Consider the following 14,286-nt stretch of genomic DNA (forward strand, 5'->3'; position numbering starts at 1 on the left):
CACATTTTCACAAGGTTAAAATGTGACAAGAAATAAAATGGTCACGTTACGAGAAAAAAAAAAGTCATAAAATTTAAGAGAAATCAGGTTGTAGTTTAAAAAAAACAGTTAACCTTTAAAGGACCATAAATACTAGAATAAAGTCAAGACTAGAAAAAAGTAAAAAAAAAAATAGAAAAAAAATAAATAAAACAACTAACAAAAAAACAGTAACAAAAATGTTTATTTTAAGAGAATAATGTGTATTTAAAAAGCAACAGTTGTATTTTATCCAGATGACAGTTTTATGAAATTAAAAGGAAAAAAAAAAACAATTGTTAGACAATAAAGTCACCTAATTAAGAGAACAAGCTTGTAATATTTGGAGTTGATAATGGTTTTTGGAATAAAATATGCCTTTAAAGTAAAAAAAAAAAAAAAGAGAATTAAGTAAAAATAAATATCTTAGAAAAGATGTGTAATATAAGAAAATCATAAAATTTTAGGATAGTAAAGTAAAAGAAACGAATAGAGCAAAACACAGTAAAAGTTAAAAAGAATTAAAGACATAAAAAAATTTACAAGACTTAAGTTGTAATTTTACCAGATATGTTTATAATATTAAAATGATAAATATCTAAAACAAAACTACAACATAGAATTTATAGTTTTACTACAAAACCGGTTTATAATATTAAAACAAGGCCTAATCGTAAGACAATAAAGTCATAACATTAATGAAAAAGACCTTGCAATATTTTTTTTTCCGAGAAAAAAACAAATTATTAAAAGAAAAATTACCAAAGAAAAAAAAAAATTACAAGAATAAAGTTCACATTTTAGGAGAAAGTTTATATTATTAAGTAAAAACATCAAATTTTAAAATTATAAAGAAAACAGCTAAAAAGAGAATAAAGTTAAAAAAAAAAACCAAGAATGTAATTTCACCAGAAAAGTTGAGAATAGTTCAAGACAAATATTGAATTAGGTAATAAAGTAATAATAAGAAAAAAGCATGAACAAAGTAGCAAAAAACCCAAAACAAAACAAACAAACAAATAAACTACCAGAATTAAGTTGTAATTTCACCAGAAAAGTTTTATACTAAAATAAAATATAATTTTAAGATGAAGTAAAAACAACAATAAAGTTGTAATTTTACTTGGGGAAAAAAAGGTTTGCAACATAAAAAAAAGACCTAATTGTAGGAGACTGAGGTTGTATAATCAAAATAACAGGGTTGTAATATAAGTTAAACACAATTCAATAACAAAAAAAAAACACCATATGCTATTGGATGTAAACTTTATTGAACAAATAAAATTAATTGGCATCATTGGCTTATTTGAAAAAGAAAGACTTTCCTCGTATAGAAGACACAGCCCCTGATGTGAATGACCTAATGTAAAAAATCGAAAATAAAAACAAATAATAGCAAGCATCATAAAAACACAAATTCACTTTTCATATATTTTACAAGTTGAATTTTGACAGTAAAAATTTGGTCACATAAAAAAACAACAACAACAATGCGAGCTGTAGTCATTTCACTGATTTTAAACTAAGCTAACTTAGCGAAGTGGCTAAGCTAAATCACATTTTGTTGTTGTTTTTTTTTCTTCATATTTAATTTTTCAGCATTTACATTTTACATGGTAACAATTTCACTAATTTCCCCAAACATTTACCCAAAAAAACCCCAGCTATCTTAGCTTAGCTTGTAGCTAACCTAGCATGTAACATTTTCAGTACAATTTCCCAATAGTGTCATAATTTCTTAAGCAACTAAACTACAATACGCTATAAACAATACTTTTAGGGACAGTTTTGTGGCAATACATACAGATAAGAATTCTTCATAGAAGCATTAACGAAAATAAATACACCTCATACTAGGATACATCTTATACTTCATATTTATTATTATTTTAATGTATTTCTTGGATTAGGACAAAATAAATCTGCACAGTATAATTCCAGTTTGGCAGTGCAGTGAGTGGTTGAAACTGAACAAATGCTTGACTTCATTAATGGAGTCCTATGTACTGTACGCTCCTGTGCGCACAAAGGAATTCAATAGAAATAGCGACGAGACATTTGAAGGGCTTTTTACGGTTTTTAAAAAAGGCACAGTAAGTGACAATAACGGTACGAATACAACACCCCCCCCCCCCTCCCCATTCACAAAAAAAAAAAAAACACTTTAGCTCTCAACAGCTCAATTTTAACGTATTTGAATTGTAGACTTGACTAATGTAGGGAATTGGACCACTGTCGCACTAAACGTTTAGTGCCATTCATCCATCCATTCTCCAAACCGCTTATCCTCACTAGGGTCGCGGACGTGCCATAAAACTTGAAAAAATGTAATTGAGTTAGCCCACTCCAGGTCTCAGTGGCTCAAATATTCTTTTCAGAAACACTAGCTTGTCATTGAACGTACCCCAAGAGATTCAATAGCCGCGATGCCGGTCACTTGTTGTGTCTGCCCGCCTCCTCATCCTGATGATGAAGAAAAAAATCCACTTGCCATTATTGGAAAGCTACTTTACAAAAGTAGCTTTCCAATTTTTTTTGTGTGTTTTTCTTTTTTTTTTGTTTTGTTATCAAATTACATAAAGTCGTACATGCTTTAAAGCTTGTTTTTAAACGCAGCAAGGTGACCTTAGTCCACTTCCTGGCTCATTTGCGTCCTCCTTGAGCCCACAGCAGCTCGTTGGCTCACTCTCGTACCATCTCAAGAGCACACAAAGCAGGTAGCCGCGTACTTCACACCGCATTTGACCTTCGACAGGCTTTTCGCTGCTTATTATCGTAGCAGCGGCATATGTTGTCCTAGCATTCAAATGTTTTCTTAAATAAAAAAAAATAATTAAAAAAATAAAGTGGCAGAAAATGTTGCACAAAATTCATAGTTGGCCTTAAACAACACAATGATTTGGTGCGAGGAGTTACGGCCACATTGAAAAGAAAAATAATGTCAGAAGTATAACAAATTATTAATGAATGTAAAAATTTTCCGAGAGCGTGGGGGGGAGGACATTTTTAGTATAGTAAGGATAAAGTCCTACTGTTACAAGAAAAACAATAATTTTATGAAAACAAAGTGGCAATGTTGCGAGAAAAAAGTCAGCATTTTATGAGAATAAAGTTGGAGTATGACAGGGAAAAATCTTTTGAGAGAAACTAATATGACAAGAAAACAAGTGATGAAACAAAAAAAGTCAATATTTTATGCCAATAAAGTTGGAACATTACAAAAAAAAAGTTCCTGTAAAACAATAAAGATGTAATATTAAAGGAAAAGGTATTTTATGAAAATAAATATTAGAAAATAAATTCTAAAATAAAATGGCAAATAATGTTTCAAATATAACTTTGGTCATATTATTAGAATTAAAACAATAATAAAATTATAAGTATTACATTACCATAAGGTATTAATAAATATTACTGGAAAAAATTGACAACAGAAAAAGTTGAAATATACTGAATAAATTTTAAATAATGCGACGAAAAATTATCTTATGAAAAAACTATGAGAAAAACTGAATTTGTTTTATGTATAGTTGCAAAAATTACAAGAAAAAAAAACTTCTTTTAAAAGCAACATTACCATATTTTTCTCATAATATTAGGACTTTATTTTCGCACTATTCCAACTTAATTATTTTTACAGTCCAAAGTTCCTTCAAACCATTCAGATTCCCCACCCGATATTGCTTTTGTTATTTTTCCTTTTCAATGTGATCCGATTCTCTTTTGCAACGCCACAATTAATGAAAATTTTATTTCCCCAACTAAGTAATCCGCTAACCCAGTTGTAATGCTGCTTATCGCAACAGCACATTGGTATACTGTACGTGTTAATCCTTAGACTAACTTGTCAAGAGGACTTTCTCTGGGATTGGATATAAAATGAAGAAAAAAAAAAATCCTACAGTACTGGACAACTGCCACAGGCAATAGTGTATATACCCCTTAAAAAACAACTACTTCCACCAGCATTGATTACATATACACGAACCATAAAAAATGTGTAATATTAGGCTTTTAGGTGAAATTACAGGACAAACCTAAAATGCACTATAGCCTTTACAGGTGAACTTAATTTGACCTTTGGCAAAATTCAAAACCGGTGTTTGATCCATGAAAATTTCCAAGGACGTCCACTTGTAAGCCTTTATGTGAATCTTCCAGTCTCTCTGTATCTGTTTTTATCCTGAAATTTTACCTGAAAGCGCAATATCTCAAACTTTTTGAAAGGGGTGTAGTTCTGCTTTGATCTAAAACCAAAATCCCTGAAAAGCTGTACATAACATTTTTTTTAGAGTGCTAAAAAAAGTCTTCGCTACTTCACCCATGACTTCATCTGATCTCGTATCGGATGTTTTTCTGCCAAGTTTGGCTCGGTTGACTAATGGTACACAATTAATGTGACGTCCATTCCATACCAACGCGACACTGTAAACAACGAACAATGGAGGACATCTGAAATTTTGTGTTCCTTCATGGCACATGGCTATTAAACTCCACCCTTTAAGTGCTAGCCAAACGGCAGTGGCGGGCGGTCAGTCCTTCTCCACTGGCCTAAACACTATCAGAAGCACTGACCTACATTTACAATTTTTGTTCCATGAAATTGTATTCATTTATAACCAACAGTCTATTCTCACAATTTTGTAGCCTTCCTCTTGACTGCGCTGTTTCCAGTCGATCTATGTGGATGTCGATTTTTTGATTTTGTTTTGTCCGATCAGATTTCAGCTTCCGTGTGTTGCCATGTTGATCTAATCTGCCCAGGGCCTTCAGAATCAGAAGCGTTGGCCGATCTAACTTCTACTACAATAGCAATGGGACCGTTTCAATCAGATTGCAAATGAGTCTTCACAGGGCTGGCCCTCAATCACGTCAGCATTTTTCCTTCCTCTGAGATGGTTAGTCAGAGCAAAACCACTTACCGCCAACTTCCGCTAGCAAAAGACATCTAGAGCTAGCTGCACCCTTCAATAGATTTAATCATCAAAATCTTTGGTGAGTATATTTGATCACATTTTTTTTCGTCATGTTATTCGATAAATATTGTTTCTGAACAGCTCCAGAAGATGTACACGGCACAGTTGTGTGCTGTTATATTGTGTTTTTGCATCGTATTGATGGTTTCTATAATTGTGACGTGATAGTGGTTGTATTAAGAAGTCGACTAAATCCTCAATAAAGAACCAGGTACCAAATGCAAGACCCGCCACTGCCAAACGGAAGGGTTCCAAAAACTGATTGGGCCCAGCACACAAACACAAAAAGTAGTATAGAACTTTACTAATCGAACAAAACCTGAGTTGATCTTGACAATCCAATGGCGAGACGAAATGTTCCACTGAAAAACGATCGTTGCCCTACGCACTGCGGTAAGTTTTGATGACGTCTCGGATGGGCTTCCTGCAGATGGGACAGGTTGCCTGATCCTGCTTGAGCTTGACGGCGCACCTGTAGCACAGACACAGGTGTCCGCAGTCGTACAGCGCCGTGTCGGCCGCGTCGTCGCAGCAAATGGCGCAGTCGTCGGTGACTTGCGGGTAGCTGGGAGAGTGCGGGCTGGACGGGGGAGCGTTCTGCTCTGCATCTGAATGACAAGAAGACAAAACGCCGTTCATCTAGCAACAATCGTTAGATGAACAGGAACGCGCTAGCTAGTAGCTACATTAACTGTGACGTCACTTCCGCCTTTTGGGCATCGCAAATTTTGCACACATAATGACGTAAAAAGTAATGACATAAAAATGGCAGCCCCCGATGCGGGGTTTTAAAGCTAATTGCTTTTAGAATAAATACTTTGTAGATGTAAGTAAACAACATCAGATCAAGAAGATATGCACATTTACAATATAACTGGAAGTTTCGACGACATCTAGGGTTTCGTTCCGGTTAACAGATGTCCATCAGTTTGGACAACAATTTCCCAAACTTTGAATCTAAATATGAAAGACACATCGAGGAGAATCTATTTGAGGTGTTCGACAAACCTGAGAGGGAAGGAGCGCTGAAGCGGAGGTGCATTTTGTAAGACGGAATGGCGTGGGGCTTCGTGGGAGTAGATGTGGGTGAACTCAGGAGCAACCGGCCTAAGTTCTCTGAGGGAAGAGCCGAGCCTGACAATATAGAGCAGACATTTGGATCACAACAAAGTCAACAACGATGAGAAATAGCCTATCGCAAAGGTTTGGATGTCATTCCTCCTGTCTTACGTCATTCTTGGTGAACCAGGAAGTAGTCATGAACATAAACACAAATAGCAACATTCTATTTCAGCACTCCATTCACTTTAGGCATTTCCATTTTTGTCTTTACTATATGCTTATGTCCATATATGGTCATCAGGCCAAGAAGGTAATTAGGAGGAAACGATGGCGAGTAGATTTCTTATGAACCTGGCAAACATTTTTTCTTATGAACATACGTAGCGGAGACTGTCACATAGAAAACTGGGCTACTATCTCAAAAGGTGACTACAGGTTGTACCCCATATTCAAAGCATGCAGCAACATTTCTAAAAGTTATACAATACGAGAGTTCTCGGTTTAAGATGGTATCGACTGACGAGGTTTCGAACGGCACGCAAGGAACTATTTTGCGCAGCGGTTCAAGAATACGTTGTCACGCGACATAAGAATGCAGGCCAAGAACACCTCGGCCAAGTTGATTTAAAAATAGGCCGACACAAAATTACTTCCCCGAAGCGCCGCCGGGACCAAAAAAACAAAAAAAAGTTCTGCCCGTAAACATGTTTGCACTGCCAGAACCCATGTTTCACACGGACATTTGCTGCAGACGCACGCAGCTTTGGGCCAATGATAAACTTTGCCAAATACTATGAAGGAGCATCTGTAAGTGACACTGTTAGATGTGTAATGTACATATAACATGATAAGTATGAGTCAGCTGAATGGAAGTTGGCGTTTCTTGACCTAAAATGCTAATCGCTAGCGTGCTAATGCTCATCGTGATTGCTATAAGCGTTTAGCATTCAGCATCTTGCTGTCTCAAATTCTGTACACCAAATTTATACCATACACTCAGTACCAAGATAAAATTTGAGGATTTAAGTCCCCTCATAAATGAGAATAAAATTAATGTTAGTAGTAATAAATAAATAAATCAAATTATAATTTTTATGGGGGTTTGTTTTTAGTAATAGTGGTGGTGGTTAACACGTCGTACAGTTCTGCTTCTGTGACTTCCTTGGGGTTTCCTCCCACATTCCAAAAAAAACAAAATATGCATTTTAGGTTCAGTGAAGACTCTAAATTGTCCTTAGACATGAATGTTAGTGACTGTATGTGCCCTGTGAATGGCTGGAGACTGATCCAGGATTTATCCCACCTCCCACCTGAAGTCTGAACTCAGCTGGGACACACTCATGAGGACAAGCGCTAGAGAAGATGGATGCGACAGAAGGACAAACCTGTGAAGGAAGGCTGCCTAGGGTTGAGGAGTCTGTCGGAGGTAATGTTGGGCTCTGTGGCCGTGCTGGATAGGGACAAGGGTGATCCCGGGGGTCCTTGGACATCTGAGTGTGAAGACAAGCCTGACAATACACAACAGTATGTGGATCACAACAGAGCAAGGACATGCACAACAAACATAGCAAACAGCCACCCATCTTTTGTAGTAGTGGTTGTCAAACTGTTTATACTAGGCACCACCTAAAAATATTCTTTTTTTTCTCCAAGTACCACCATCATGACCAACATTAAAATGCAGTAGCGTAGTAGGCAAAAGTGTTGATCAAAAACGTTTTATTCATGAATTTGTATGGAAAGCCACTGTAACAAAATTCCGTTTGAACAATAACCATACCTTCAAATATAGGAAAACTTAAAAAAACTATTGCACATAAGTTAAATAACATTTTTACCTAAATAAATGTTTAAAAAGAAACACCACTTAAAGATGAAATGCAAATGTATTGAACATCAAAGTTAAATACAATTGAACTGTAGCTAGGCAGTGATTCGTTTGCGTACTCCGAGAAAAGTGAAAATCTGTGAGCAACTGACATCTCCCCAAAAAGGTTCATAATTCCCAAAAGATGGAAGTATCCATCCATCCATCCATCCATCCATCCATTTTCTGAGCCGCTTCTCCTTACTAGGGTCGCGGGAATGCTGGAGCCTATCCCAGCTATCATCGGGCAGGAGGCGGGGTACACCCTGAACTGGTTGCCAGCCAATCGCAGGGCACATACAAACAAACAACCATTCGCACTCACATTCACACCTACGGGCAATTTAGAGTTGTCAATTAAAGATGGAAGTTAAGGACTTTTTTTTCTATTAGACAAGGTTATGGCCCGACTGAATTAAACTCCTCCCTTCACTTTAGTATCGTGACATGGTGCCACATGGTGTTAGCATAGTTTCTTGGCAACATGATGCCACAGAATGGCACCAAAGCAATCATTTTATATTAGACATGGTTTTACCCTTTGCACTAAAATTTCAAATATATTAGATTTTCAGCAAATAACAGCGGGTAGGTTAAAAAAATAAATACATTTTAATTAAAAACATTTTTAAAAATCAGCAAAAAAGTGAATTCACAAATGGAAAATGAATATCCGGGGTACATTTTAAAGTAAAAACTATTGATAAACCACAGGTTTCTGCAATTTTTTCCACCCAAAAAAAATCTGCAATGTAGCGGGGGTGCATTAGGTAAACCACGATATAGCAGGGGGATAGTGTTCACAGTCAAGAATTGTAGAATATTTTGCATAAAACTAATCCAATCTTGAGAAGACGTCGAGAAGAAGCGCGTCCGAGCATCAGCGTCCCATCTGTTCCGTTCGACGGGCTCCACGACACCCAGCCATGACATAACTGTCACTCGCCTCGGTGGCGACACGTTCCCACGGCAACCGGCCGTTGCCAGGCCCGCAGCGTGTGCGCGAGTGGAGATGCGTCCCGCCACCCTAAACGCCCACCCTTCCTCCCTCCTTCCCATAGCTGGAGTGCGAAAACGTCTCACAGGATGAGCCTGAAGAGCGGAGGCGGCGAGCGAGGACGGAGGAAGCGGAGAGGATGACGTCCCGCCGAGGAGACGCTCAGTGGGTGGACGTCAGGCATCTCCAAGCGCAGTGCAATTACATTTAATAATGCATGTGGTTGGCATCGTAAGGAGCTATTATGAGCTACCCGCCCTCCTGGTAAATAACACTGGTGGCAGCAGGGGAGCCCAAGCCTGGCAGGAATTACCTCCTAAGCGCTGATGAATGACTAAAACAAGAAAAAAACTAAACATTATTTTGCCTTGACACTATTGTGATGTGGATGAAGGATGTTCAGTGAAAAACAATAACTGTAAAGCACTCTGCAATAGTCTATTTACAGCATCAATACTGTACAGTGGTGCCTTGAGATACTAATGACCTGACTTACAAATTTGTCAAGATACAAGCTGTCATTTTTTTTGCTCTGATTTGCGAGTGCAAACTTTAGATATGAGCGCTGGATGGTGGCAGGTGACAAAACTCCACAACAAGTGGCAGTTTGGCAGATACAATTCGAAAATTTTATTCCAAAAAAAGGGCTCAAGGCTGTTTATTGCCACTCTCAGCTGAAGGCGACTGTCAAACTAAGCATAAAACAAAGAGAATTACACGTTGTGTGTTTAAAACCACTACAAAGCCTCCGCTATCTTAAAAATAACATACAGTGGGAAACTCCAAAGGCACATGGGCTAACAAACAACATTTATGTGGTTGTATTGTTAGCTTTTAAGCAACGGGCAGACAATATAACAATATTCACAGGCATATATTTTTTTTATCATCTGTGAAGAACGACTAAAGGTACTGCCATACTGAGAAGTCGAGTGAGGAGCTGAGACAATATAACAATCTTCACAGGTATATATTCTTTATCCTCTGTGAAGAACAACTAATATTACTGCTGTACTGAGAAGTACGTCTGTATGTCTCTGTCTTGTACTGCCATCAGGTGGCCAAGGTACACACATCACAATGAGTAACACGTTGTACATTGAAGGAGAAAGTGTGACAAAAAACGTTTTTTAAATTCTATTTGTCATTCCTGTATGTGTTTATTAAGTATAAAATTATAAGGTGCTATTTTTGTGTTTTGATGTCACTTCCGATCTGCAGCTGATAATGATTTAGCCCAACACGATGAATTATTCATCTTAATTCTTATTCCACAAACGCAATATTCATCAGAGTACTGTTTTGATTTGTGCTGTCACATACAATGTATGCTTGCTTTACATTTTTGGGGTTTAGTAAACTTCCCAAGGAAATTTCCCACCCCTTTTCAACTCTTGAGGAAAAGCGTTACAGAAAATGCATGGATTAAATGAAAATGAATTGAACATACCAAAAATCTTGAGTTGCGTGATGTTTTTTTGAGGAGCGAAGAACATCCACAGCGGTCTGGTGTTGTCCACGCACAGCTGCACCCCGAGGTTGACGCCATTGCTGCTGATGATGACTTCGCCGTCAGCGTTCACCTCGAAGCCCAGGATCTCTTCGTCCGACAGTGGCGCAGACAGATGCCCGAGGGCCCAGAACTCCATGCGGTCCAGCAGCCACGTGAGGTCGCTCGGCAGGTCTTGGGACTCCAGCGTGGCCGGGTCGCAGGCTGTCACACCGTAAGCCATCGAACCCGGCCCGGCGGTCTGCACCATCACGAAGACGCTCTCGGAGTACTCCAAAGGCCGATTGGTGAAGATCAGCGTCTTGTTCGGGCCCTCATGCTTCAGCGTCACCACCGTGTGAGGATCCGTCACGTGCACGTGCTCGCCGTGCTTAAAGTGAACGCACAGCTCGTCGTCCTGGTACTTGGGGAGCACTGAGCACAGTCGCAAGTTTTGAGTGTTTTGGGGAATGTGGCCAGCCCACTGTTGCTCGTCGTGGTTGTCATCATCCTGGTCCTCTTCGTACAGCTCAAACTTGGGCATCAAATGTTGCCGTTTACGCATCTTTTCTGTCTGGTACATCATTCGGGAAGAGATAGAACTGACCTTTGACACATCCGTTGGTAGTGTCTCACTGTCTGTGGAGGGACACAAGTACATTGACGTGCAATACATTACTATTGTGTTTCCATTAGGGGTGAAAAATTCAGTTTCAAAGTTGTAAACTCTCCATAGGAATGTATGGGAATTAATGGGAATTTTTGGGAATAACCAGGAATTTACAAAATCGACAGTTGGCATTTAATAGGGAACTTTAAGACAGCAAATTCACAATACACTTCCACTTTCAATTTCCTTTCAGGTATCCCCAACTGCAGTTCAACACCAGTGTGCAAAGCTTTATGGCCATCACACTGCTCCAATGCAGAGTATGAATTAATTTACACTACTCATGGCAAATGTTTTGACAGTTCCTTACAGTTCCTTACTAAGCAAGCAGCGGAAAAGGCCTGCGACTACCACCACTTGTCAAAACACCAAACTCCTACAGCAGGCATTTGCGCCTCCACAGCAAAAGTCAATCAGGATGGCAAACCTGGAACGCGGTACTAACAAAAGCTCGATTCAGAGTGACAACGCTTCACCCATATCGACTTCAAGTTGTTCAAAGGCTTCAAGCGGAAGACTATATGATGCTTAACAACCTGAAATCGGTAGGTGGAAAGCTTTTTCGCTCTCTGAATTGAGCTTTTGTTCATGCTGAGTCCAGTGCAGACCTCTGGATAGACTTTCCATGGTGTTGCACAATCGCCTGCTCTAGGAGTTCAGCAATTTCACCAGTGCTGGCTGTAGCAGGCCTTCGCTACATGGTTTGTCAAGAACATGTCCTATTGTACAAACAAGCTTTGGATATGCAAGAGTGATTTTTAAAATTTTATTTTATTTTAGCAATTTAAGATACTCTGAGAGCTAGCTATTATGCATTATATATTTTGCCCCTCTCACAGTAAAAAAAAAAAATAAAATAAATAAAAATTTGAAACATCTCTTTGTTTGATGTCGTGCAGTTTAAACTTAAACTACACGTACAAAGAAGCGGATTCGTTTTAGTGCATACTCTGTAGCTGCGGGTCAGCAGCTACGTAACAACACAAAAGAAGAAGAAAAAAAAAAAAAAAAAAAGAGTCATAACGGGTTTATGTAACGCGCATGAGAAAAGACGACGTGCACAAAGTCAGTGAAAGAGCCTCCCACTCTGTCTCCAGTGTGTAGTCTTAAAGGTTGTCGATGGATTGGCGCTGCGAGGCCATTTTATGATCTCCCATTTTCACAGCCCATATGCCACAAATGCATTTGTCCGCAGTGTAAATTAGCATTGTAAATGAAATAAAACGAAATACTTAAAACAAAACAATTTCAGTTTAATCCATTCAATTTGTATTTTTCTTTTCAGTTAAAATAAATACTAAATAAATTATATTTATTAAACATTGTAATACAAATATGTAATTACATTTTATATTCGACTTTATTATTACGATACACGAGTTTGGAGTATTATATGCAAAACTAAAATAGTGTTTAAAATTAAAACAAAAATATGCAATTAAAATAAAACATTTGTTATATTAAATGTTAAAATATGACACTTTCTACATTATAAATAAAAAATAATTATTTTTGTATTATATCATAAATTATAGTAAATCATTCATTATATTATTTAATTTATGGTATAATATCCACTTAATAATTACATACATTTTGAAAGCAACAAGAGGCCATGAAAATGCGGCCATGTTTAAATGGAGGAGTTTACACTCAGCCTTCAGATGTCCTTTAACCGCTCTTAAAAGTGTCGCCAGCAGTCTTTATGTTCACATAACAAACATGACTTCACTTCTGGGTTAGCGTGTTCCTCTGTGTGTGCGAGGTTTGTTTACTTTTTTTGTTTTTTTTTCTTTTCCCAAACGACCGCTGGGCATTGGTAGGCTTCCGAACAGGTTCCGTCCTCACAAACAGACATTCCCCTTCTAATTCTGACCACTTCAATGTAGCAACTGCATGAGAGCGTCGTTCAAAAGCGAGGGCATGTCTTTCCGTGCAGCCGCGTGGTGGCATGCTGCGTGGGAAAGCTTGCATGATTGATCAAGTTCCTCAAACTCCTGCTAAAATTAGCGTGATTGGATATTAAGGCCAAGAGACGAGCGGCATGTTGGCAGCTCTCAGCCTCAGTCTGATTTTGGGTTTCCCCTTTGACTCAGAGGCACTTGGTTTCCCAGCAGAGGCGACTAGTAACGCTCTACAGAAGCTCCATTACAATTAAATCACTTTCAGGATATAATGTTCTTGCCAGAGTAGTTTTAACACAACGTACTTTTACTTGGGTATTTATGTTAAGAAGAAACACTACTTTGACTTTGTTACATTGAGCTACAGTCCGCTAGCTACTTGTATCTTTATATACAGATATGTATTATTGCTTGTGCGACCGAATTTGTCACATGACTCAGTTTTCACTAATTCGACGTCACTACTAGTGACGTTTGACTTCACTTCACCAAACGGAGCCAGGCAGGCATAGGAACTTGTTTACGTGGCGGAAATCAATATCTACCTTACAGATAGGCTGTAGGGGATAAAAGGAATATAAAACGTATGGAGAGACAATGAGAAACACCACCTCGTCATGCGCTGTCATCTGCCTAAAAATGTTGACATTTCAGCCGACAATAACTCCACTTGGAATTTGAATTTCAAACATTCAATCACACTTGTCTTGGTCTGCCTTTGTAAAATGTAAAAATACTCTGTGCCTGTGGAATGAAAGCAGCAGGCCAATCGCAGCGTACGAAGGCAAATCGCAGTCCGTCCGACCCAATCAGGCCTGTTGAGAGTTCCTCACTGTAGAAAAGGGTTGTGAGCTTTCGAAAGGAGCAGGGAGAGATGATAGATGGAAAATAAGAAGATAAAGATGGGAGGTGGCAGAACTCAAATTTTGACTAGTAAAACTGATGTCATCATTACCGATGAATGTGGTTGAATCAAACTAGGAAAGTTCAACATAATTGAATGAGATATGATTATACAGTATAAATATTTATCTCTGCCTGCTGGTTCACGTGAAAAAATATAAGACCATTTATTGTGGCTGAATTTGCTTTAGTTATTTAAAATGTTTTTAGATTGTTTTAATTTGATAGGTTCAATTGTATATTCCTATTTTACATTTTTGTCTATTCCTATTTTATATTTTTGGTCTATTTGACTTGCAGGCGCTATTTAAGTTGAGTTATTCACCAGTTACTCAGTACTTGAGCATTTTTCAACGACTACTGCTCTTTGACTTGGACTTGAGTCATATTATTCCAAAGT

General features: G+C 38.0%; 1 protein-coding gene across 2 annotated transcripts in view; it reads right to left on the reverse strand.

Moving 5' to 3' along the window:
- Positions 1 to 2,560: 2,560 nt before the first annotated feature.
- Positions 2,561 to 14,286, reverse strand: part of LOC133409536 (E3 ubiquitin-protein ligase NEURL1-like) — a 28,322-nt gene continuing 16,596 nt past the window's right edge. The window contains exons 4-8 of one of the 2 annotated variants that reach the window (XM_061689671.1): positions 11,017 to 11,048; positions 10,371 to 10,944; positions 7,442 to 7,564; positions 6,003 to 6,128; positions 2,561 to 5,602 (exon numbers count right to left, since the gene is read on the reverse strand). In XM_061689671.1, coding sequence (XP_061545655.1) covers positions 5,376 to 5,602; positions 6,003 to 6,128; positions 7,442 to 7,564; positions 10,371 to 10,944; positions 11,017 to 11,048 — 1,082 coding nt within the window. In that variant the 3' untranslated portion in view covers positions 2,561 to 5,375. Of the gene's footprint in view, positions 5,603 to 6,002; positions 6,129 to 7,441; positions 7,565 to 10,370; positions 11,049 to 14,286 lie in introns of both variants that reach the window. The other variant, XM_061689670.1, reaches the window with a different exon arrangement.

Source organism: Phycodurus eques, chromosome 11, assembly GCF_024500275.1.
Source record: "Phycodurus eques isolate BA_2022a chromosome 11, UOR_Pequ_1.1, whole genome shotgun sequence".
In the NCBI taxonomy this organism is placed as follows: Eukaryota; Metazoa; Chordata; class Actinopteri; order Syngnathiformes; family Syngnathidae; genus Phycodurus; species Phycodurus eques.